The sequence below is a fragment of the Pyrus communis genome, chromosome 8 (genome assembly GCF_041283825.1).
Source record: "Pyrus communis isolate YQ-2024b chromosome 8, ASM4128382v1, whole genome shotgun sequence".
Lineage (NCBI taxonomy): Eukaryota > Viridiplantae > Streptophyta > Magnoliopsida > Rosales > Rosaceae > Pyrus > Pyrus communis.
The window spans coordinates 18,666,239-18,690,895 of record NC_142572.1 but is presented as its reverse complement, the minus strand read 5'-3'; the positions used below and the strand labels follow the sequence as shown (position 1 = coordinate 18,690,895).

Sequence of the window (24,657 nt, the reverse complement as noted above, 5' to 3'; positions counted from 1 at the left end):
CCCATGTATTAATTTCTTTTAGCGCCTATATTTTTTTTACATTCATTTATACTCATAATTTTTTAATCTTTTATCTGTACCCTAATTTATTTATAATGTACCCATTCTTCTTTATTAATGTACCACTTTGTTATATGTGAAATATACCAATTTTTTTAACACTATGGATACATTCTTTTGCCATTTATTATTTCTTATTTTTGCATAATTTTTATCCATTTATTCAATCAAAATGTTTAAATTTTTTTATTGTAACCGTTTCAAATAGTATTATAATGAGGGATTTTAAATTTATAGGATTATAAATCTCATAAAATATCAAACATTTAATGTCAAAACTATAAAAATATAAATATTAATAGTAATATAATAAGATGTACAAAATCAAGGGACTTTGATTAAACTTTGAATACTATTAAAGTTTTAATAAAAAAATGTTAAGAATTATGAACCGCATCGAAAATATTTCTACTTTTATTGTGTCTAAAATAGGATCATATGCAAATATCATTATACAAGTAGAATGGCATTTTAAAAATTCTCCTCTATTTGTAGAATAATCAAATCGTATTACGGAAGTTATGACAAGCATCCCCTACCACCACCACCAATAATTTAATCTTTACCTCAAAATATCAACTTCTTAACCAAAAAAAACCAGTCTGGTTTTTCAGCTTATAGCTATTAAAATGCACCCCTCTCTCTCTCTCTACAACTCCTTAAAGGCTAAAGATTGCATCTTTTTTGTAGGCAAATGAAAACCCAAATGCTGCATTTTTCTTAAACCCCTCTGATTTTTTCGTGTTCTATATGGATTTTGGGGTGGTGGGTTTTGATGGGTTGGGGGGTTGTTTTTCAGATTCTGGTTTTCCTTTTGCTGCTACTTCATCGGCAGCAGATCAGGAGGCAGAGAAGCATAAGTGGCTGTACGGATCCAGGTCTCACAGGCAGGGAAGATCTGCCGACGAGGGGGAGGATTGGAGGAGCTCTAAACTTGCAAAGACTGATGATTTTTCAGCTTCCAAAGCAACGCAACAGCAACACCAGCAGCAGCAGTTACTGAGCTTCTCTAATTCTCCCAATTCAGAATCTATCATGGTTGAAAAGAATGCCACAATGCCTTACTTTCATCAAACATTATCTGCTTACAATACAAGTTCTGCAGGTAATTGATTAATTCGTAATGATGTTTAATTACGGTTATGCTTTTGTAAGCAGCAAAACGATTGTTCAGCACTGCGTTGCTTTGATTTAAAAGAAAAAAAAGTTGCATCTGCATGGAGCTTTTGGGTTTGGTAAATGTTTACCAAAAAAAAAACATATATAGTTTGCTTTGGTTCCCCAGGAGGACTTTGGTGGGAGGTCTTTTCATGGAAATTATTCTGAGTCTTGTCAAGCACTAAAAAATAGCAAATACCTATTCCTTGATTGGTTCCGGTTTCCTTTTCTCTTCCCTTTTCTTTTCCTTTTTATTCTATCTTCTTCTAGCAAAAAGAAGAAATTCATGATTTTGTAGCTTCCATAAATGCTGAAGGCAAGGTTTAATTTTTAGGCATATTCTGCCATACTTTAAAAAAAAAAAAAAAAAAAAAATCAGTGCGACGGTTACTGGGAAATGAACAGAACTTAAATAGTTTAATTTCGACTTCTGAAAATATTTGTTCTTGGGGTTTTTAGTTTTCTTAATTTTATTTTTGGTTTTCTGATTTCTGGTTGTGTTCCAGGGCAAAATACTGGGAGTTTGAGTAATGGAGGAGCTGGCATGCATTGGAGTTTAGCAGGAGGCAGAGGACCTTTCACGCCATCCCAATGGATGGAGCTAGAACACCAGGCCTTGATCTACAAATACATCACTGCAAATATGCCTATTCCATCGAATTTGCTCTTCCCAATCAAGAAGGCTCTTGATTCTGCTGGATTTTCGACGTTCCCGAACGGACTTCTCAGGCCCAATTCATGTAATTTCTTCGGTTTACGTAAAGGAAAATGATTTCCGCGCACCCTTTTTTCTAAATGCATGCTTTGATTATACAATATTCATGCCCTTTCTTGCATTCTAAGTTTTTCACCCATCGGGGGTTGTGTATGTGCAGTGGGATGGGGTTCTATCCATTTGGGATTCTCCAACAACACCGATCCTGAGCCGGGAAGGTGTCGTAGGACCGACGGCAAGAAATGGCGGTGCTGGAGAGATGCCGTTCCTGACCAAAAGTATTGTGAGCGGCACATGAACAGAGGCCGCCACCGTTCAAGAAAGCCTGTGGAAGGCCACACCGGCCACACTGGAACCACCACCACCACCACCTCAAAGCAGCCTTTGGCTTCTTCGTCATCAACATCCGTAGTGTCCGTTCCCGGTGGCGGTGGTGGCAGCAGCCTTGCTGTTGCCAACCAGCAGCTCAAGAGCTTGCAGCAGCCTGCTGCATCTAATTCTTCTGCAGCAACCACTAAGACGAGCAGGTGAAATAAAAAGTTTAGACTCACTCAGTGGTCCGCAATTTCTTATGTTTTCAGCATTTATTCCTTGAGACTCACAATTAGTGTTCAAACTTTGCATAGTAGTAGTACCACATTCATTACTTTAAAAAAGAATGATTTCCGCACTTCCATTTTCCTCACTTTTTCATTAGCCGATCGATTGAATAAATGAAAAGAGAATCATGGGAAAATGAGAAGTAAAGTGCATAAGAAAAAATGGGAGTGTGGAAGTCATTTCTGTTGCTTGTACAGTCTAAAGAATCACAGAATCTGATGATGTTGATCAGTGCTCTTTTACCAGCTGAAGTTACTAGAATCTACACAGATTCGACAATGTTAATTAACTGTATGATTCGTATTGGTGGTTCTTACGGGTTTGTTTCTGTTTTGTGTTGATTTGTCTTTGCAGGATGTTCATGAACAAAGAGAAGGCGGGCGAGAGAATTCAACACACGCCAGGCCTCTCCATGCTGTCGAAAGAAAACCCATTCTTGACTCAGAAACAGCAAATCGGACATGAAGAGTCCCCAAGAACAGAGTTCGGGCTTGTCCTCTCTGACTCCCTCCTAAACCCTTCACAGAAAGCGTCATGCCCTGCAGAAACAAATTCACAACATCATTCCCTTCGCCACTTCATCAACGATTGCCCTAAAACTCAATCCGACTGTCAACCTGTTTTGTGGCCTAACCAACTCAACATGCAGTCGGACAGAACCCAATTATCAATTTCGATCCCCATAGCTTCCTCCACAAGCAATGAGACTCTCTCACCGCTCCATCTCCCAAGGGAACTAGAGTCCCCTGCCTCAATGGGATTGGGAGTAGGCAGCGGTCATGCCCTCAGTGAACAAAACAACATCAAGCAAGCGAATTGGATTCCAACGGCTTGGGAGACTTCAGTTGGGGGTCCTCTAGGGGAAGTTCTGCACAATCCCAACAGCAGCAACAGTGCAGCAGAATACAAGAACAACTCTTCAGTCCTTAATCTGATGACCGGGGGCAGCTGGGACAACAATAACAATAGCCCTTCGCCTTTAGGGTCATCTCCAACTGGGGTCCTACAGAAGATGGCGTTTGGGTCTCTGTCGAATAGCAGTGCAGGGAGCAGTCCAAGAGCAGAGAATAATAATAGAAGCCATGAAGGGTTTAGCCTTTTGCAATGACCTCCTTGGGTCCAATATGTTCAACTCTTCCTCCTTGCCGGCCTTGTTGGTCAAGGAAGAAGAAAAAGAATGAGTTTTTATAGTTTTTCTAATTAGTCTCTTTTTATTTACTTGTGTTCTTAAATTTCAGTATGTGTTCCTCTGTGGTTGTTGGCTTCCTTACTACCTCTGAAATTAAGGCTCCTTTGGTTGATATATATTAAACTTCAAACGAAATGAGATCAGTCGTGGCTTCGCACGCCGGCTTTTCTTGGTTGATGATAGGGTTCCTGTCTGCCCTTGGCCTTGGTTCTAATCTCATAAGCACTGACTAGTCTTTTTATATATACTTTCTTTGGTCCGTTCCGTTGCCACTACTCGATCATTATCAAACTGACTGCAATCTTTTTTTGTTCAAATCGAACAAGCTAGAACCTGTTACCTATTAATTGATTAATGATTCTCGAATTTCAATCTAATTTTTATGGAATACAAGATGCCCATTGAGTAATCAGAAACTAATTTTCACTAATTTTCACTTGTCCAACTCGAGATATCAAAAGAACATTTGTACAAAGAGGCTAACTTTGAAGCAAGTTCTTCCCTTCTGTTAATCTTATGAAATGGTTACAGGAACAATTTGAATGATAATTACGAAAGAAACTCAGTCCATCTTCATCGTCCTCCACACACCAAAGAAACTCAGAACTCGGCAAAATAACCTCGTAACTTTAGGACAATTTTTGGAAAAAATTGAGTGCTCAGAAGCCAAGCGTAACAATTGTATTTCATCGAAAATTCCCAAACAAATCGGGATATTTTCTTACGTGTTAGCTGCTCATCACTGCTCTCCCTACCTATCCAATTCATCATTCATTTAGGGTTTACCAATCATAATTATACATATCACATTTTACAATTGATGAGTTGAAGCTGATGTTTCCGAATTTTTTTATGTCAATTAGGGCTTTTAACCCTAATTATCTTTTCCAGAAACCCTAAACCCCGAATAAAAAAAAAATTAAAAAGGGCTGTATCCCAAACAATGACAGTCCTGCAATTTTTGGCACCGCTGCAGGGAAGCGACTTGACAAGGAACCGCCAGAATTTTCTCGCTGCAGGGAAGCGACTTGACAAGGAACCGCCAGAATTTTCTCAAGCCGCTTTCCGGTGCCAAAAATTGCAGAACACGGCTGCGAAAACCTCAGCCAATATACCAAAAATTAAAAAGAAAAAGAAATTGAAATTGATGGGTGATTGGAGCTCATATTCTATGGGTGTATAGGTGTCTGTCAAGCCATGGCTATGGCAAATTCAGAACGAGGAATTTTTATAATCACCGCAACCAAACTACCCATTTTTTTCAAAAACTCAAATCCGAAAACAACTTCACAAGCATCAAACGAATCATCAGAAAACAATTTGCAGGGTTTGAAAACGAATCGAATAACAGTTTCTGAAAATTTTGGTTTCTGAAAACTGAGAGGAAACAGAACGCGGCTGCGATTGCTGATTTTCTCACCTGTTTCGTAGATTTATAGGGATGTTGGTGAGGGAATGCCCTAAAACCCTAGCGCGAGGGGCGCCTCTTTAATCGAGACCAAAACGACGGTGGAGGTGTTGTCGTATTTGTTTCCATGGCTGGTTGGGTGAAAATTTGGGCCTTGAGAAGGGAATGGTTGGGCCAACCCAATTGAAGATAAAGAGACACGGTTTGCACCAGATAAATAATTTGTTTAATATGATAGGATATGAGTTGATTGGTTTTAATCTTAAAGTCTTGATACTTCACTCCTTACAACATTTAGTTATTTTTTTTATATTTGGAAAGAATCGAACTTAGAATTTTAGACCTATTATAATCATAACTCATTATTTTTTGACATGGGTTCTCATTACTTCATCTAGGGTTTAAGTATTTTACACAATCAAATCAACTTATTACTTGAGAATGAATTAATCCATCTTCAGCTAGAATAGAGGATATCATTTATTAAAAATATTTTTGTTACACTTTAAGAATAATCAACTGTAAAATAAAGCTATTTTGCATTTGATTAACTATATTTTTAAAGTGTTATGACTATGAAAAGCAGTGTAAAAGCGTTTGTAAACTTTAATGATAAAGTGAAGTAATTGTATATAGTGACAAAAATAGACATGGTAGTGGGGGTAGTGGCAACGATAACAGTGGTGGGGGGGGGGGGGGGCAGTGATTGTGATAATGATGGTGGCGGTGGCGGCGGCATAGTGGTATAGTGGCAATGATGCGGGTATGGTGGTGGTGCCAATTGGAAGTTTGGTGGTTAGAGTATATAGCTAACAATGGTGGTAATGGTTGAGGCAATGACGGTGGTTGTGGTTGTGGTTATGGTGGTGGTGGCAACGATGACGCAATTGTGGTTGTGGTGGCAATTATGGTTGTGGTAGAGCTATAGGTGACAGCAATGACGGTAGTGGCGGTTGTGGTTGTTGTGTTGGTGGTGGTGGTGGTAATAGTGGTGGCGGTGTAAGGTTAGTATTTGTAATAGTAGGTGGTAATTGTCACTTATTCTCCAAGATATAAAATGTGTGTAGAAGGATACAGAATGTCATTTTTTTTAAGGGAATTGTTATTGGCATTCAAAAAATCTCATTCTACACTCCAAAATTTTTATATTTGAAAAGAAAAATACACTTATGAGGAGTGTAGAATGAAATTTTTGGAGTGTCAATAACACTTCCCTTTTTTAAAACTAATTAGGGTAATAGGAATTGAAAATATCTATTAAAAGCTCAACTCCCTTTTTTTTTTTTTTATGAAAGCAGCTTCTACAAACAACTTTCAAGTTGCTTTTAAAAGTTACTGTCGGGAGGTCATTGCTTTTAAATTAAGATGGACATTTATTTGTACCAAGCTTTTTTTTTTTTTTTTGAAAAAAAAAAAATTGAACAAAACAATATTATCTACACTAAAGGAGAAGGGTGGGTTTAGCCTCACAATGGGCTAGCAATAATGTGGTCCAAGTTCACCTTTGGCAAGAATCGAACCTAAGACCTCACTTACAAGTGAAGATGAATACCATTAAACCGTAGTACTAAAATGGTTGTAACCTCACAATGGACTAGCAATAATGTGGTCAAAATTCACCTTTGGCGAGAATCGAACCTAAGAGCAAGTCCACCCCTAAAAAAATGCGCCAACACCTAGCCTATTTAATCCACTCAATGAACAGTGATAGACCTCAATGAACAGTAATATGCCAAATGCATCTCCACCCCTAACAAAAAATAGCATAGTCAATTTTATTAAAATATTATTATTTTTATTATAAAATAATAATATTTTTATTTTTAATTTCTGACTTTAACAGAAACAAAACAAAACCCATTCATCAAAATCTTCCATCCTTAATCCCACCAAAAAACCAAACTGCAATGTCGGTAGCATGTGGTATGGAGTGTGTGGTTGTGTTGGGCTGTATGCGCTGGGTGCGGCGGCCTAGACATCCGCCAAACTGCAACCTAGACATCCGCCACTCTCGACGAGTTCGACCCAGTTCCCCGTGTCTGCCGCTTAGTCCTCACCATCTACGAGCTCGATCTCCACAACCCCCACTTCCTCCCCAGGGGATTCCGCCCCAACCTCAACTGGGTCGTCAAGCGTGTCACCTACAACGTCAACATGACGTCAGATAGGCCGTCCCATGGGTCTGTCGATTCTGGGCCGGCCTGTGGCCTGGCTTGGTCTAGGTGCCAGCTTATTAGGCTGGGGTGGAGCACAAATATGGGAGGCTGGTCAATTTTTTGGACTGGGTGCCGAGCTATCAAGCCCTGGTGGAACTGCTTTAAGACCTCACTTACAAGTGAAGAGAAATACCACTAGACCGTAATACTAAGTAGTTGTACCAAACACTTTTAAAGTAAAACAATTTTTAGTGAAAAAAGCAATACCAAACTCGATCTAAAAGGTTCAAACAATACAAAGCAGACTTGACAAGCACATGTGCTACATACAAGGTTACAAATGTGAGGGCCTGAATTGGCATGGAGCTTGTTTGAAAGAGCTTTTAGTTCTTTCAAATCACCAAAAAGCTTATGAATGTATTTGGCAGAAAATGTTAAAGGGCTTTTGTGTTGGGGAAAAAAAAAAAAACACTTAAAAAGTTTTTTCTGGAAGAAGTTTATGTGTTTCTTTCATGAACCACTCCAAGTACTATTCCAAGGAACACTTGTATTTTAATAAAATAATTCATAATGCTTCTAATATAAGCGTTGTTACTAAAGTGCTTCGAAATATAAGTGCTTTTTAAAATGAAGAAAACTGACGAAAAGTTAAAAAAAATTTTAGTTTTAATGAAAAATGATGAATAAAAGTGTACTAAATAGTATCAGGAAAAGATAAAAATATGATTTTTCATTAAAAATGAATAATACCGGAAGTATTTCATTAAAACTCCTTTTTAAAAAAGCATTTGAAAATTCCACACGGGTTCATAAACTTTTAATTAGTTCTTCGATAAGGCATGATTTTCATCCGTTAGTCTATTTAGGCTGTTCCCTTTATTAAACAAAGACCACATGAATATTCCACATTTAAAAAATATTTGGTTTCATTTCTTATTGCCATGGTCTGGTTAACACCAAATATAAATTGATTTCATAAGCATAGAAATATGGATAAAATATCATTATCCATGAAGCAATGCATTTTCTAGTGATAAGTACAAAGTATTAAAAAATGGAAGATAAAACCTAACATTAATTAAAGAAATTAATTGGGATTCATTTTCACGGCATCTTTAGAGAGCTTCAGTGTGCCAGAAACTCGGTTTGGTACACACTAAATGTCAGAATATAAGCGGTTGGAAAGTCGAAAAGAAAAAGTTCCCAACCAATTATATTATAACACTTATTGTACTGAGCTGTTTTCCCGACACATAGAAAAATTTATACCACATTTATATGATACAGGTTTTGATAATTAATCCAATTGCTAAGAAGCAACATTAGCCATCAAATCCAAGTTTGTTAGAAAACCCTAGTTGGCTAGATAAACCAAAAAAACCCTCCTCTCAACTTTTTTACGTTATTGAACAATGACGTGAACTGAAAAGGGGCTCGCCATCTTTTTCCAATATTCATTTGGTGCATGGCTACAATTTGAATTAGTTAAACCTAACGAACACAAACAAAATTAAGCTTCCCATTTAAAGGCCACAATTAGCACATAATCCTAAAACATTTAACCTCGATCATTGCATTAGTTTCCATTAATACAGTATCGATCAAACACCATGCACCAGAGGAGACGAAGTGACACTGAGGCCGTATTGTCACTGCATTCCCAGGCTAACATACCCTTCGCATGGGAAATGGAGCCCGGGATGTCCAAGGCTGCAACTGATGTACATCATGGCGATCACCGCGATCATAGAGTACTGTCGGAACATTTGAACGTGGAGCAGTTAACGTTGAAGCTGACTCCTCCTCCTCGTTTATTGTCGCCAAGGGGTGGCAGTGCTAGGTTTGTGGTGGTTGATCGGCAGAGCCGTCTTCCTGTATGCTCAATCCAGCCTTCGTTTAGGTTAAACTCATTCCGATTAGGCGGTGGCGGTGTTAGGAAGGAGGAAGATCCGTTTCTGGCAGCTTTGGTGAAATGCACGGCAGCGAAGAGTCCTATTGGTCATCCAGCTGGAAACAATGGTAAGAAGTACGTTGGGAAGAAAACTAAGACCAGGTTTAGTTTTTCATGCAAGTACTCGTGTGATGTTAAGGAGGACTCTGTAGTTAAAATGCCTCAATCTCCTTATAAATAGAGAGATGGAGTACTGTATGTTCAGATGGCAATATATACCTAATGATGGGTTAAATAACCCCTCTAATTGGTGTATTGTTTGTTCTTTTTTTTTTTCGAGTGGTGTTATCCATACACTCCTTTTTATCTGCCACACATACTTTTTAATTTTTGACCGTCGAATCAAATGAATTGAAGATGATCAAAGGACATAAGGAATATAGGATAATATGTTTTGTTGGTGTTTTGTTTCTTTCCAATTGGTGTAGTTTTTGAATTAGTTTCGTTGGTGTTTTGTTTCTTTTCGACATTCCATAAAGTTCCCTAGCATTGATTTTTATCATGATGTTGGAATAGTATGTCGGTCGTTGTCAAATTCAGTAAGATTTTATTTCATGTAATTACTTTCAATTACAAAAATGTCTTTCGTCTGAGTTTTGAATCACATTCTAATTATTAAGGGGATAGAAGGAGTAATTTTTAAGAAAATTATTAAAAATGACTTAAAAATTTTGAGTTTTAACAAAAAAGATAAAAAAATATTGTAAGTGAATGGTACTATGATTGACTTTTTAGAATAAAAATATGATTTTTTGTTAAAATGAACAGTACCATGAGTTTTTCGTTAAAGTTTTCAAATTTTAACCCGGATGCATTTATGTAAATTCAACATCTTATAAATTAAAGGGAATTTCAGTCAAACCCCTTAAAGCATCGTTTCAAAGGAAAAAACAAAACTAGACATGGCATTGGTACACCTAACTCTTTTTACACTACGTACGTATGAGTATTTTTTATAGTTTGATTCTTTAAGTATTTTTCGCTTAATTGATCAATAGAGGTATAAGACTAATTAAATATTTAATACATTAACAATAGAGATAAATTTTTCGGTAATGCCGGAAAAACTGTCCAGTACACCAAGTATCATAATACAAGTAATTGTATGTTTTTTCAAGTATTCAAATAATTGTATTATGACAGTTGATATACCCGACAATATTTCCGACATGTTGAAAAATTTCTCAACATGCACATACTACTCATCCGTCCTTGCCCTATTTTTTAATTAAAAAAAAAAAAAACTATATGGAGATTTATTGGTGCCAAATATTGTCCTTCAGCATAAGAAAAGATAATTTTCAAGTATGATTTTGTAAAAGTGTACTCTCCATAGATTTTCTACCATCTTATATTTTTTGCATATTTTTTATGATTTTAACATAAAAATTAATATTAAATTGTAAAATGATAGAAAATCTATCAAGAATTTCATTTTAAAAGAGACCCTATTGCATATCTCTAAAGATAAATATGAATTGAGTCGCACATCATGCTGGTCTCGTGGCCCCTTAAAATTCATATTAAAATCGCAGCCATGGCCCATGGGAACTCATCAGTCATCTTTCTTTATACATATTCATTGTCTTTAGCCTTCATTAATCTTTCACTGATGACTATCAGAATTAAAAAATGTGGACAGAAATATATTTTCTGAATCCTTTGTTTTGTCCATCTTTGTTCTAGGTCATAAAAAGCCACCTGATGAGAATCTGAAATTGAAATATTTGCATGAGCGATCACTTTATCTACCAATAATATACAAGGTTAATTAAATCCTACTAACTCTTAGAATAGCATATGTCTTGGTTACTTTCAACGGGAGATTTTTTAATGTGTCAGAAATACAGTTCGGTACACTAAGTATTATAATGTAAGTGGTAACACCAAGTATCATAATTAATACAAGTAGTTGGATACTTAAAAAAAAATTTCAACCGCTTGTATCATAATACTTAATGTACTTGATCATAATTTCAGCATCCTTAAAATTTCTCACTTTCGACATATAGTTTTCTGTTTGGCCAACAAACACATAATTGTGGTATATTTTAATGCTTTTTGTCAAATGAAAGAGCAAATACATAACTTGCAAGCATCACCTGCAGTAGTGGAACCCAGATCCCATCACGTTTTTATTCATTTGGCCTTATTGACCTTTTGCCGCTACAAAAACCCTAAAAAGCATAACAAACTCTCTCATCCTCCCATATAAATATTCTCCTTCACACTTCACATCCTCTCCATATTTTCACACCAAAAATTAGAAGCCAAACCAAAAGTATGAGCAACGACAAGGCCGAATACTTCCCAGCCAACGTGCCCTTCTCATGGGAACACAAGCCCGGCGTCTCCAAGCTCTCACGCAAACAAACACACACAGACAGAAAATACTACTTGCCACCACCACCTTACCCTTATGAGCCTTCTTCCAAGCTTTCTTTCCATGACTTTCAGCTCCCTCTTCCTCCCTGCACGTTTCAGCAGCCGCTTTCGCGAAGCTCCTCCTCGAAGGCTCTCCAGGATGACCCTTTTCTGGTGGCCTTCCAAGAGTGCACCAAGCCCGGACCCAAGGACAAGGGCAAGACGTCGTTCTTGTCACGTAAGTATGGTGTTAGATCTGGATTTGGGAGGTGGTTTGGTTTTGGCTTCTCGTGTAAGCGTTCGAGTAGTGTGAGGGATGATAGTTGGTTAGAGTTTCTCGGGTTCCATATCATAAAGACAGATCGCTTTGACTGGTTTTTCAGCTTTGGTATATGTAATTTGAATTGTCTCATCATATATAGCTTGTTTTGAAATGATGACGACCTTATATTTTTCTTTGCTATTTGGCCAAAGCGTTAATAATTTTGTATTTATGAAAGTAGGATATTCATTGATGATATGAGAGAATACGTAGAAAAAAGATATAATATTTTTAAGTGGGGTTCTAGTAAATTTTACTGGAATTTTCAATCCAATAGAAGGAAAATATGCATCCACAAAAATATTCTTACAAATTAGGGTGAATGTCCGAAAACGGTCTCGAACCGAAGGCCAGACCAAAGGGTCCGTGGGCCCCACTGGGTGGCCCGGGCCAAGCCACTTTTTGATTTTTTTTTTTTACAGTTTTTTTTTTGTTTTTATACAAAATTTGTTGTAATTTTTTTACAGTTTGTTTAAGTTGTTGTAGTTTTTAAATTTAAATAATAATTATGTTTGACCTTGTGGCCCTTTGGCCCTCAGTTGGAGACGATTTTTTTTCCAGGACTATGTTTGGCCTATGGTCCCCTGGCCCCTCAGTTGGAGATGATAAAAAATATAGCCTTGTACTGTTCATTAAAATATTAATTTCTTGGAGGGCTAAAGGGCTAAAACGAGTCTTTTGGCCAGCCTTCGATTAGAGATAGCCTTACAATCCCCGTATTGCACCTCCATTTAAAGGGAAAAATATTTAGTTAAAGAAATGCGGCCGGGTCAACATCCATCCTGAAATGACACGAACCGCAATGCATCAAAAGTCCTTTTAAAATAGCTGAAAACATTTTGATGAAAATATTTTTGAATCAATTCTTAATAAAAATACAAGTGAATTTTTAAAAAGCACGTCAAGTGTTTTTTGTAAGAAGAACCAAACTTGTGTTATTTGTAAGAGAAGTATTTCAAATACTTTTAGAACACAAAAATATTTTTTCTAAAATCAATTTTAGTCATTTTAAAAGCAGATAGGTGGTTTTTGCAGAAACACTTTAAGTGTTTTTAGAACTCAAAAATATTTTCTTTAAAACCAGTTCTTAAACTGTGACATGCATGTAAATTCGGCGAAAGACAGGGTTATTTTCGGTAGTCGGCAAACGTCGATACCCAAAATTACAACTCTCTCCGACTTATTCAGCTCTTACTTTGCTAACAAAAATCCTCCGATTTCTTAAACCCTAGCACCTGAGTGTAGTGGTGAACACACAGTCGCAGAGGTCCTCCCGCTCCTCCGCTCGTCGACGGCAAAAGGTTCTCGCACCGCCGATTGCCTCCCCCTGTAAGTATTTCTTCCTCTCCTCCCTCCCAAAATTCGAAACGATTGGTCATCCCTTTCTTCTTCGTTCTTTCCTCTACATTTTGCCCTAGGTTCCAATTGCAGAGGCCAATTGAATTTCGGTATGCGGTTATGGTCGAATTCGTATTAGCACATGCGGACTTAGATATTAGAACTCTAAATAGAACAATGAATAGATGTGTTTAGGTTGCATTTGAGTGGTTAATTTCAACTCCTCGTTGATTCGGAATCAATTCGTAAATTCTTGAAAATGTTCCGAATTCATGATTAATTCAGCATGCTTTACCTGCTCTGATGCATTTGCATTCACATTTTACTGTTTTTTGGGCATGTACTAGCCCCGGCTTGTTGACATAATTGGCAAGATATGATTCTGTTTTGATTTTTGCAGTTGGATCCGGTTGTGTATGCGCAGCAATGGCGAATAACCCTCAGTCCTCAGCTGGGCAGGTACCGAACTTTGAACCTTGTCATGGCTTAAGCAGTCAATCACATGAATTTATTTTTTGTCCTGTTTTGCAATTCACTTTCGATTATAGTAGTTGTTTAGACAGTGAAAGTATTTTAAGGATGTTGAATGTTCATGTTGGCTTGTTAGGGGACAAATAACTTCGTATTCTGTCATCATTGTTGTTAGGGGCCGGAATACCTTAATCATTTCAAGTGCATAAACAAATGTGTTTTAGTAATCTTGTTTATGTAGTTTTCACCTATTTTTAATCTGTTTTTTTTTCTTTTTTTTTGGTCTCTCCTATCTATCTGGATTAGCCATTTCGTCCTCCCCCAGTTGCTTCCATGGGTCCTCAAAGTTTTGGTTCATCCCCTCTTCAAGTAAATCCCTTTCATGTTCATCTTCTGTGACTTTTTGTATTCTCTACTTCCCGGCGGACTATTAATACGAGGTGTATGTACAAATCCCAACAATGCAGTACCGACCAGTGGTTCCAACACAGCAAGGACAGCAATTTATTCCACCAGCTTCCCAACAATTTCAGCCTGTGGGACAAGGTATTCCTTCTCCAAATGTTGGGATGCCTGGTAGTCAAAGTCAGCAATTACAATATTCTCAACCAATGCAACCGTATCCTCTCAGGCCAAGTCAACCTGGTCATGCTCATTCATCACAGGCGTTGCCTATGCAATACATGCAGACAAGGCCTACTGTCCCATCTCAGTCTCAGCAACCTGTCCCACCTTTTAATAATCAGATGCCTGGAATGCCTTATTCTTCCTCATATATGGTATGTTCTCACAATGTTATCTGCATATATGTGTTTTCTTTGATTTGATGGAGCATATTTTTCAAATGTTTACATGCATCTGAACTGTTTCAGTTTGCTCCGCCTACGTATGTCCAGCAACAAAATAATGTCAGTTCACAATTTCAGCCGATGTCTCAAGTGCAAGCACACATTGTATCTGCCACAGGACAGCCTTGGGTGTCCTCTGGTAATCAGGGTGCAGCAGTTCCTTCACCAGTACAGCAGCCTGGCCAACAATCTTCAAGCACTCCTTCCACAGATTCTGTAAGTGCTATATGTAAAATTCAATTCAGTTACCTTTAACGCCATTAAACATTAGGCTAAGGTCATCGCTTTTGTTCAGGAAACATGTTTCAATATCTCCTTCTGGTACTAATCCAGAACCCAAAAGATGTGTCATCGGAGTGAATTTCTGATTATTTCATCATCTAAATTGTCATTTTTAAATTATGTTTGTCATGTTTTGCGATGCTACACAGCCCCATGAAACAATAAGGCGCACTTAGATGCTGATACGACACTGATAATTTTGTATGAATCCCGATTTGGGAATCATGCAAACCCATTATCTTTAGTGTCAATGACAAATGAATGACTTTTCTTATTTGTGTTGTAATTTTTACTTTCCTAAATTTCAGGCTGTAAGTGTTCCTAGCCAAGTACAGCAGTCTTCTTCGGATTGGCAAGAGCATATGGCGGCTGATGGAAGAAGGTAAAATTATAATTTTGTCTGCCTTTTCTTCTTGCAGTTGATGAAATATGATGCATTGTTACAGTGTTTATTTATTATTTTTTTCAATGAGAAACAGTGTGGTTCGTTATTTTTGAGAGTTACTCTGATTTTGTATTAGTTATTTTGAAGTTCTTCTTGACCTTATGCTTTCTTACTTGTGTTATTTCTATTTTTTTATGGATTCATTTTTCTTTTCCAGATATTATTTCAACAGAAGAACAAGAGAATCTAATTGGGAGAAGCCTTTAGAGTTGATGACACCGATGGAGGTGAGTCATATTGTTGATTGGTTACCAGTAGCTTGAACTTTTATATATAATCTCCAATTACCTGTTGAACATGCCTTTGAAATGTTTTTGTATTTGCAATTTCGCCCATAAAATTTATTGCTGTTTATGGATGTTTTAAATTTTTTGGTTTTAACTATGCTTAAATTGATTGAAATTGTTTTATGTGAATTATCCTTTTATTTGCATATGCTTTAACTGGTTTGTAGATGTCATGGCAAGTCTGGAGAAATTTTACAACTGCTCTATAAGCTCACTTTGAAGACGGGGTTTCATTTCACAAGTCAGGCAATAATTGCTATTTACATCTTATTTATCTTGTAGCTGGATGTGGTTAATGAATGCCAAGCAGTAATTGTTGCCTTTACCCATATCATCCATTATCCTTGGTGGAGACGAGTGTACTTTGGTCTATTTATTTTTGTCTATCCTCTGTGGGGTTGATTTTGTTTAAGTATCTTCTTAGCGGAGTGTTTCATATTTCTATTTGTTTCTTATTGTCTTTCCCTCTAAGTCTATGTCCGTTATTCTTGTTAGTTGTTATAGTTGTTATGGTTTTTATAAAATAAAGTATAAAATACACAGGCAGACAGCCGAATTTTCTCTCCGTCTCCCTTGTATAAGCAGTTGCATTAGTAGATTAACATGTGCATGTATCTCATGTGCACGCCCACTCAGAGAGTCACACAGAAATGCTCACCCACACTCCCACATTGATGCTGCTTGTCACAGGTTTTCTTGTGGCTGTGGTATTTCTTTTCTGATATTTTTTTTAACTTAATTTTTTTGTTAGTACGAGAGTCATCATATAGTGGACAATATTTTTAATCTTATTCTCAATAAGGTGTCCCTGCATGCACTTCTTAGTTGTATATGACATTTTTGTTGTCTATGGATTATAAAGGCTTTTTCAACATGAATTCTTGTGCTACTGTCAGAGGTATTAAATGTTATGTCACTGGGATTGGGTTTTTTACTTTAACAATTATTATGTATGTGCATTATATTTGTATGTGTACTGTAGTATCATTATTTGTATGCAAAGAAAGGCCCAACAGTGTTTCCTAGTTTTACTAGCGTAAAATTGAAGGATTTCAAGGATATGTAGAACTTCTAGCGGGTACTGTAACTTGTAATTTGCTGTTAATAAACTACTAGGAGTTCTCTCCAGCTGCTTTTTCATAGAAGTTAAGAAACCAGAGTATATAATAGTCTATCCCCTGCTGCTTTGTTGTAGTACTTTTTCTTTTCATTTTTCACCTGTTATATGCATTTGGTTCAATCTTCATTTATTTGCTTTCTACACCTGTTGGGTGTGTAATTCACTACAGGAGGTCAGGCATCTTCATTTACAGACATGTATCGATTTCAGGTTGATTTTTTGGGGGTGGGCAGGCTTTTGTACTGTTATTTCATTTTCTAGTGAACCTATTCTTTTTGACTGATTATGCTCAACTTTTAGCATTCTTTCACAAATGGCTGCAATCTTTCACTAAATACTTTTTGTGACTGTAATAGAGGGCCGATGCATCAACTGTTTGGAAGGAGTATACGTCTGCAGATGGGAAAAAGTGCGTTTATTCTGATCATTCTGTTTAATTCCCCAATTCCTGCTTTTGTTTTCTAAATATGCATGTCAATGAATTTTTGTTGGGCCCTGTTGTTCACTATTAATTTTTCAATGACTGATGCAGGTATTATTACAACAAGGTTACAAGGGAGTCTAAGTGGACAATTCCAGAGGAGTTAAAGGTTTCATATCATTGCCTGTTTATTCTTTTTCTCCCTTTTATTTGTAATTTCCTTACACTATGAAGTACGTGCTTCCAGTTGGCTCGCGAACAGGCTCAAAGAGAACTAATCCAAGGAACACATTCAGAAATGAATTTGACTTCTCATACCCCTCCTGCTGTTGCTTCAGCAGAAACACCTTTGGGAACTAGTTTAGTTGGCCCCAGTACTTCTTCAGCCCTACCTGGGATGGTCCCGAGCCCTGTTGCAGTTACACCTGTGTCTTCTTTTTCTAATCCTTCTCCTACCGCACCTACTGGATCATCAGTTGCTTCTGGTGCACAGTCTTCTATAACAGGTGCCGTTGGCGTTCAACCTCCTGCAGTAACTGTGACTCCACTGCCTGCTTCTGTTTCAGGGAGTACCGGAGTTCCTCCTACTTCGGTCAACACCACTACAAACTCAGTGTATGGACTTTTTAGGGTGCTTTATTTCCTACGCTCTGTTGATTCTTCTGTGATTTGTATAATCTTCCAGTTCAAATTGGTCTTATGTGTCTCGAAATATTACAGGAGTACTTATGAAACTGTAGCATCTCAAGATATTGCAAGTTCAGCTGATGGAACTTTGACTCAAGATATCGAGGTAAGGTTTTTTCCTTAATGGAAACATGCACATTAATTACACCTTTTCTAGACTGCCGTAGTGAGACTGATTTTCATAGCATTTCTTTTGCCTGTTTCAAATTGTGGTTTAAAGCAATTAACGAGACCAAATGCTTATTCTTTTCTGAGAGTTCTCTATGGCAGGAAGCCAAAAGAGGTATGGCAGTTGCTGGAAAAGTCAATGTGACTCCTTCAGAGGAGAAAACATTTGATGACGAACCACTGGTGTATGCCAATAAGCAGGTAAAAACTTTAGGTTTTATTTCTCTGTCCAATTTTGTTTCATTGTTCTTTTTTTTTTTTTCTAAATTAATTTGATAATTTTTCTCCTTTTAGGAGGCAAAAACTGCTTTCAAATCACTTCTGGAATCTGCAAATGTCCAATCTGATTGGACTTGGGAGCAGGTAGCTTCTTTTCCCTTCTTTTTATCACTGTCTTATATCATTGAGGAGTCTTCTTACAATTTATGAAATGTTATATCAGACAATGAGGGAGATCATTAATGACAAAAGATACGGTGGTTTAAAAACTCTAGGTGAGAGGAAGCAAGCATTTAATGAGGTAAACTTTTGGTTAATGTCTTAACTGCTTTAGAGTCAGTGCGTTCTTATGTTACATGGAAGACTAGTTTAATCTCATTGGAATGCTGTGATGCTCAAATGACTTTCCTTCTGCTTAGTATTCAAGATGTTCATCAAGAATATTTCGACTCATGTTTTAACCTAAAACTAATTATATGTTTTGAATTGTAGTACTTGGGTCAAAGGAAAAAACTGGAGAATGAAGAGAGGCGCATGAGGCAGAAAAAAGCTCGGGAAGAATTCACAAAAATGTTGGAAGTATGTTGTTTACAAGTCATAGTTGGTTTTGCATTTTTCTTTAACGACTTTGAAATACCTCTTATCTTGATCTTAACAAAAGACTTTGTGGTTTGTTCTTTTCTAAAGGAGTCCAGGGAACTTACATCAGCAACCAGATGGAGGTTTAGTCTCTCCCTGCATCATGCGGAGTTTGATATTGTTTTAGCCTTTTTATATATTTTTTTTTACGACAAAAAATGTTTTAGATGTTCTAACTGATGCATTTGCCTGATCAGCAAAGCTGTGAGTATGTTTGAAAATGATGAACGATTCAAAGCTGTAGAACGAGCTAGAGACCGGGAAGATCTTTATGAGAGCTACATTGTAGAACTCGAAAGGAAGGTAACAATTTGCATTTTTATTTCACATTTTCTGACTTATGCAATCCACCAAATGGAGATGTCATGTTGTACATTAGGGCTTCATATTTGACTCCAGATTATTTATTCGTAACAAAAATTTTTTTTTGTAACCAATAAAGAGAATGGAGAATTGAAAATTTGGAACCACTTGCTTTATGTATGAATTATGTTGAAGAACCAGAAATTAGGAACTGGGCATCGGGTTATAGACCGGCTGCCTGATTTACCATGATCCTTAGTCCAGTCCCACACATTCCATATCCCTTCAATTTGTGGCCCTTTTTCAGAATTAAGGCAATTCTCACTGGTAAAGGTTGCCTTAAATGGTTTCCTCATTTTCATTGTCCTTTTGGTGTACTAAACTCCAGAGTCCTCATGTCGCTAAATGTGCCACGTAAGTAGATATTGACAGTTCATGGATGGTAGGGAATATCACCAGACAGCAAAGTGCACAATTTTGAGTTATTTAAGTCTCAAGCAGAAGCATCAAAAAAATCTGAGATACATTTAGTTGCCATATGTGTTGCTATTTCATTGCCATTCTCTTTTGAAGAGTGCGGATAAAAATAGGTACTCGTATGTCACAAAGGATGCCTGGCTTACTGCATAGGTTGCAATGTTCAATGTGCAGGAAAAACAAAAGGCAGCTGAAGAGCATAAGCAGAATATTGTAGAGTACAGGAAATTTCTGGAATCTTGTGACTTTATCAAGGTAAGTCTTGTAAAATGAGCGTGCACATAACTAGTATTATTTTTTTGTTTTTTGTTTTTATTTTTGTGATTCCTTGTATCTATAAACCTTTTGCATGGTTATCGTTCATTTGCAGGTGAACAGCCAGTGGCGGAAAGTTCAAGATCGCTTGGAGGATGACGAGAGATGCTTGCGCCTTGAAAAGCTTGTTAGGTTGCTCATTTTCCAGGTAAGTCAATCAGGCATGTTGTGTGTGTGAAATGATTGATCATGTTAATTTAGTAGAATTATAAGACGGTATTTTTGGTGCAGGACTATATTCGTGACCTTGAGAAGGTGGAAGAGGAGCAAAAAAAGTTACAGAAGGTATAATCCCATATAAATGATATTTTCCTTTTCAAGTTCATGTTCTTATATTTGTCTCTGAATTCAAGGAACAATTGAGGCGGGAAGAGAGGAAAAACCGCGATGAGTTCCGCAAGCTATTGGAAGAACATGTTGCTGATGGCACTCTTACAGCTAAAACTCTCTGGCGCGATTACTGTACAAAGGTGCTCAACCTTAAAATCGTCGCAGAGATAATGTCTAGAACAGTTGCATAGTAAATTAAAAGACAATTGATTATTTTCTTCTGCATCAGAAATTCGTTTGATATGTACTGTCTTTGGATAGTAGGTTAAGGACTTGCCTCCATATGAAGCTGTTGCATTGAACGCCTCTGGTTCAACACCAAAAGAATTGTTTGATGACGTTTTTGAAGAATTAGAGAAACAGGTGATGCTTAACATCTCATGCCTCAGTCCATTAATGATTTTGTATGGTTAATGTTAATAATACATCGAGATGTAATTGAAGGAAGTTAAGGTTCCTTCATAAAACCAATTGGCAATATGAGGAGTAGCCCAACTTCTTGTAAACACATGCTAGGTCCCTTAATTCTCTGATGTGTGATTCACACTCTCAAGACAGCCTCACACGTGGGGGTCATGGAAGCCTAACATGTGGACAACATATTGGGTGATGTGAGAGCACATGGGTTAACATGCTCTGATACCATAAAGGAAGTTGAGGTTTCACTATAAAACCAATTGACTATATGAGGAGTCTCAACTTTTATTAGCATGCAAGGTCCCTGTAATTCCATGATGCGGGGATTCACTCTCAACAGTTTGGATGAGATGCTCTGACATATACGTAGGTTAACGATCTCATGTGCTCCTCACCACCCAAAATACTAAAGCTCCATGTATTTTGGCTCTGTCATTGCTCGTCATGTCACATATGAGGTGTGTGTTGACAATAAAATGCCACATCGGAAATTAATAGCCTTGCATAGCAATATATAATATCATGGTGCTCTCCCCCCAGTGCTAAATGATTGTGGGTTTAAAGCTCTAACTTCTACAGATAAAATACAATATTAGTTTTAGAGTTTGATTGCATTACACAACTTTGAACCTGGAATGCAGCTGACTCTATATGCCTGACATTGTTTTTTCTTGTGGACAGTATCATGACGATAAAGCTCGGATAAAGGATGCAATGAAGTCAGGGAAGGTATGCTGTTTTTAACTGTATAATTTTATAAACTTGTGGCATTTTGGGAAACATTTCAAATATCATTAATTTCTTTACCCAGGTTACCATGACTTCCACATTGGCATTTGAAGAGTTTAAGGTTCCTATTCTGGAAGATATTGGTTCCCCACCAATATCAGACATTAACTTCAAGGTAAACCCCTGCGTATTTTCAGTCCATTGCTAGCCTAATACTCATATTTTTTTTTTCCTTTCATTTGTATGCTTGAAATATAAAGGTCTGTATAATAGGAGTTGATGGTGTTTTTTTACTCGTTGCTGGCATATTCCTACCCCCCATTAAGCAAATAAAATTAGTTTGTGTGTATTCAAAATATTTTTAAGTGGCTCTTTATATTGTATTCAAGTTCACCGAGAATCATACAGTTTACTTGGATGTAGCAGTATCAGTGTTTCTTGTATCTTCTTTTAGTGAAATACATTCATATTCATCAGAGGAGAGAATAAAACAGTCATAACTTCTTGGTTTGAAACTTTGTCATTTTGACCCGAGCATCTTATATCCTGATGTATCATTTGTAGCAAGAAACCATAATTGGTTCAGTGTGCATGGTCAAGATAAAAAAGAATATCATTTTTTTTCTATGTGCTTCTTTACTTATTAAAGCTGAAGGGTTTGAAAATGACAGCCAGTAAATAATTAAACTTTAACCACTATCTTCATTTGATTTGGATTACATGGTTACGCCATCATCTGTAACACTCAATTCACGTATGCACACTGATGCAAGGATCAACTTTGTTCTGGTTTCTAAATCAACAACTGATGTGACTGTTAGTATTTACCTGTGTTGTGTATTTGAAAGTCTGCTAATACTTTTACTCCTTTGGAAGCTTGTGTATGAGGAATTATTAGAGAGAGCCAAGGAGAAGGAGGAGAAAGAGGCAAAGAAGCGTCAACGACATGTTGATGACTTCAATAACCTATTGCACACAATCAAGGTACTGTGGACTTTTGTGGAAGAGTATGAAGCAAGTGTGATGCTAGAGATTGTATTGACCTTCTTTATTATGTTCTTTGTAGGAAATAACTGCTGCTTCTAATTGGGAAGATAGCAAACACCTTTTTGAAGAAACCCAAGAATACAGGTTTTTCTATTGATCTTTTACTGTAAAAAAAACATTTAACATGCCTTTTTTTGTTCGAACTTTTTAGTTTTCGGAGTGAAAATTATTTCTTTTATTTTCAGATCAATTGGTGATGGTAGGGAAGTTTTTGAGGAATATATTACAAGCTTACAGGAGAGGGCTAAAGAGAAGGAACGAAAGCGTGAGGAGGAAAAGGTATGGATCTTATTGTCATCTATAAGCTGTTAATGTCATTTGGCTCGTCAATTCTTGCAATGTTAATATGCGTAGAGCTTATGCTGAAAAATAATTTACTTTAACACAGTGCATATGTTATCTTTATAAATGACAATATCTCAAAGTTTGAGCCTATGTAAATATTTTCGCTTTAATTTTTTATAGGAGTGGCATGTAATGCATTGTTATCAACTGATATCTTGAGTTGGGAATTTTTGTACTGATTCTGATACATTGCAGGCCAAAAAAGAGAAAGAAAGAGAAGAGAAAGAGAAGCGGAAGGATAAAGAGAGAAAGGAGAAGGAAAGAGAACGTGAAAAAGAAAAGGGAAAGGACCGATCTAAGAAGGATGAAACAGATAGTGAAAATGTAGACATAACTGATAGTCATGGGCATAAAGAAGATAAGAAGAGGGAGAAAGACAAAGACAGAAAGCACCGGAAGCGGCATCAAAGTTCCATTGATGATGTAGGTTCCGATAAGGAGGAGAAAGAGGAGTCTAAGAAACACAGACATAGTAGTGACCGCAAAAGATCAAGGAAAGTAAGTGAACTTATCTCGTAATATATTTGGTCAATAACTTTTAAGCTATTCATGAATGGAAAATGTATGATTATTTTCCTGTTGTATGGTAGCATACACCTGAATCTGACAGTGAAAGTCGTCATAGAAGGCATAAGAGAGAGCATCGTCGAAGTGGTGAACATGTCGACCTTGAAGATGGGGAGCTTGGTGAAGATGGGGAAATTAAGTAAGCCCTGCCGATCTATCTTCATAGAGGTGTGAGTTTTGTGGCCTATCAGGGTCTAAACATACCGAACATAACCAAGATTATTGTTCTTTTAGCATTTCTCATGGTTATACACGACGGAAATCTGATAGCTGACATTCATCACAATTAATTTTAATTGAATGCTGTGTATTGTTCAGCGGTGGCTGGAGGGCGAGTGGTAAAATTTATCAGATCTGGTAAGATTAACATAAACCTCTTCGACCACCGATTGATTAGTTTCTTTTGCAGTAGATCCTACCATAATTCTCAGTTTTCTCGTGTTTAGTAAATTTCGTGTGTTGTCGATTGCAAGATAGCTGAATCATATGCATCAATCTTATTGGGACCGTGTGATAGATGCGTATGGCAGCCTTCGAAACGATGTTGAGTTTTCACATTAAATGCAAAGAGAAGAGAGACTCGGCAGAATAATTCTGGGGTTTAATGTTATATGCCGGTGGTGGTTCGGATATCTACATCAACTCGTTTGCCCCATGGGTTAAAACGCTTGTTGCCTCTTCCTGTCACGCTGTTTGCTTTTGTTTCTCTTTTGTCCCTGCAGAAAAAGAAATTAACCTTCCTAATCCATGTGCTGTGTCTGTGTGTGCATTTATATTGGCTTGTGTGTGTAAATTTTTATTTTTTTGAACAAACGATATTATTTACAAAAGAGGAAAGGGGGTGGGGTGGTTTAGCTTTACAATAGGTTAGGAATAATGTGGTTCAAATTTACTTTGACGATAATCGAACTTGAGATCTTTCACTTGCAAGTAAAGAGGAATACCATTAAGCCGTAGTACTAAGTGACATCATACTCTCTAATATAAAGAGCCATAACACTATCAGTCAATAAATAATCAAGAGAGATTATTTATTTATTTATTTAAATAACATTGAAATAGTTAGCATTATGTACGGAGAGTCAGTAGGAGTTCATTTCTCCCTTGATACATTTAGGAGCTCCAAGATGATTCTCTATCACAGATGGTGGATAGTGAGCATGATTGGAGTCGATTTTTTTAAATCCTCTCTAAATTCTAGTTAAGAGCTCATTGGAGATGCTCTAAGTGTTGCTTAGCAATAAATCCAGATGAGAAATAGTTGGTTTGTTGCATAACA

General features: G+C 37.0%; 2 protein-coding genes and 2 non-coding genes across 9 annotated transcripts; 2 read left to right on the top strand and 2 right to left on the bottom strand.

Annotated features, from left to right (window-relative positions):
• The first annotated feature begins 645 nt into the window (after positions 1–645).
• On the top strand, positions 646–3,857 carry LOC137717774 (growth-regulating factor 7). The gene is given in 5 exon segments (XM_068457255.2): positions 646–1,165; positions 1,725–1,958; positions 2,094–2,460; positions 2,888–3,608; positions 3,610–3,857. Coding segments are annotated over 5 exon segments (1,782 nt in total). The 5' UTR covers positions 646–810; the 3' UTR covers positions 3,715–3,857.
• Positions 3,858–4,376: 519 nt separating this feature from the next.
• Positions 4,377–4,471, bottom strand: LOC137718904 (small nucleolar RNA R24). Its single transcript, XR_011065983.1, has one exon. It is a non-coding gene; the product is annotated as a small nucleolar RNA R24 (small nucleolar RNA).
• Positions 4,472–4,879: 408 nt separating this feature from the next.
• Positions 4,880–4,969, bottom strand: LOC137718915 (small nucleolar RNA snoR8a). The gene has a single exon (XR_011065994.1). It is a non-coding gene; the product is annotated as a small nucleolar RNA snoR8a (small nucleolar RNA).
• Positions 4,970–13,094: 8,125 nt separating this feature from the next.
• Positions 13,095–23,808, top strand: LOC137717365 (pre-mRNA-processing protein 40A). Of its 6 annotated transcripts, none has more exons than XM_088698769.1 (30): positions 13,122–13,252; positions 13,662–13,720; positions 14,039–14,101; positions 14,200–14,278; positions 14,364–14,511; positions 14,629–14,796; positions 15,171–15,244; positions 15,465–15,534; positions 17,071–17,123; positions 17,247–17,304; positions 17,383–17,750; positions 17,856–17,928; positions 18,093–18,191; positions 18,285–18,353; positions 18,433–18,510; positions 18,702–18,788; positions 18,897–18,931; positions 19,046–19,151; positions 19,803–19,883; positions 19,999–20,091; positions 20,175–20,228; positions 20,297–20,413; positions 20,538–20,636; positions 21,372–21,419; positions 21,502–21,594; positions 22,296–22,403; positions 22,486–22,550; positions 22,652–22,745; positions 23,007–23,309; positions 23,402–23,808. In XM_088698769.1, exons 5-30 carry the CDS (start codon positions 14,407–14,409, stop codon positions 23,519–23,521), a joined length of 2,718 nt encoding a protein of 905 aa, XP_088554895.1. In that variant the 5' UTR covers positions 13,122–13,252; positions 13,662–13,720; positions 14,039–14,101; positions 14,200–14,278; positions 14,364–14,406; the 3' UTR covers positions 23,522–23,808. The 6 variants fall into 6 exon arrangements, with proteins under 6 accessions (XP_068312819.2, XP_088554892.1, XP_088554891.1 ...); XM_088698767.1 differs by having other exon boundaries at positions 14,605–14,796; XM_068456718.2 differs by having other exon boundaries at positions 13,095–13,252; positions 14,200–14,511; positions 14,605–14,796.
• Positions 23,809–24,657: the final 849 nt, after the last annotated feature.

Coding starts and splice junctions, on each gene's coding strand:
- LOC137717365 (XM_068456718.2), top strand. CDS start 13,688: ATGGCGAATAACCCTCAGTCCTCAGCTGGGCAG. Junction 21,595..22,295: donor TATCAGACATTAACTTCAAG/GTAAACCCCTGC, acceptor CTCCTTTGGAAG/CTTGTGTATGAGGAATTATT. Junction 23,310..23,401: donor ACCGCAAAAGATCAAGGAAA/GTAAGTGAACTT, acceptor GTTGTATGGTAG/CATACACCTGAATCTGACAG.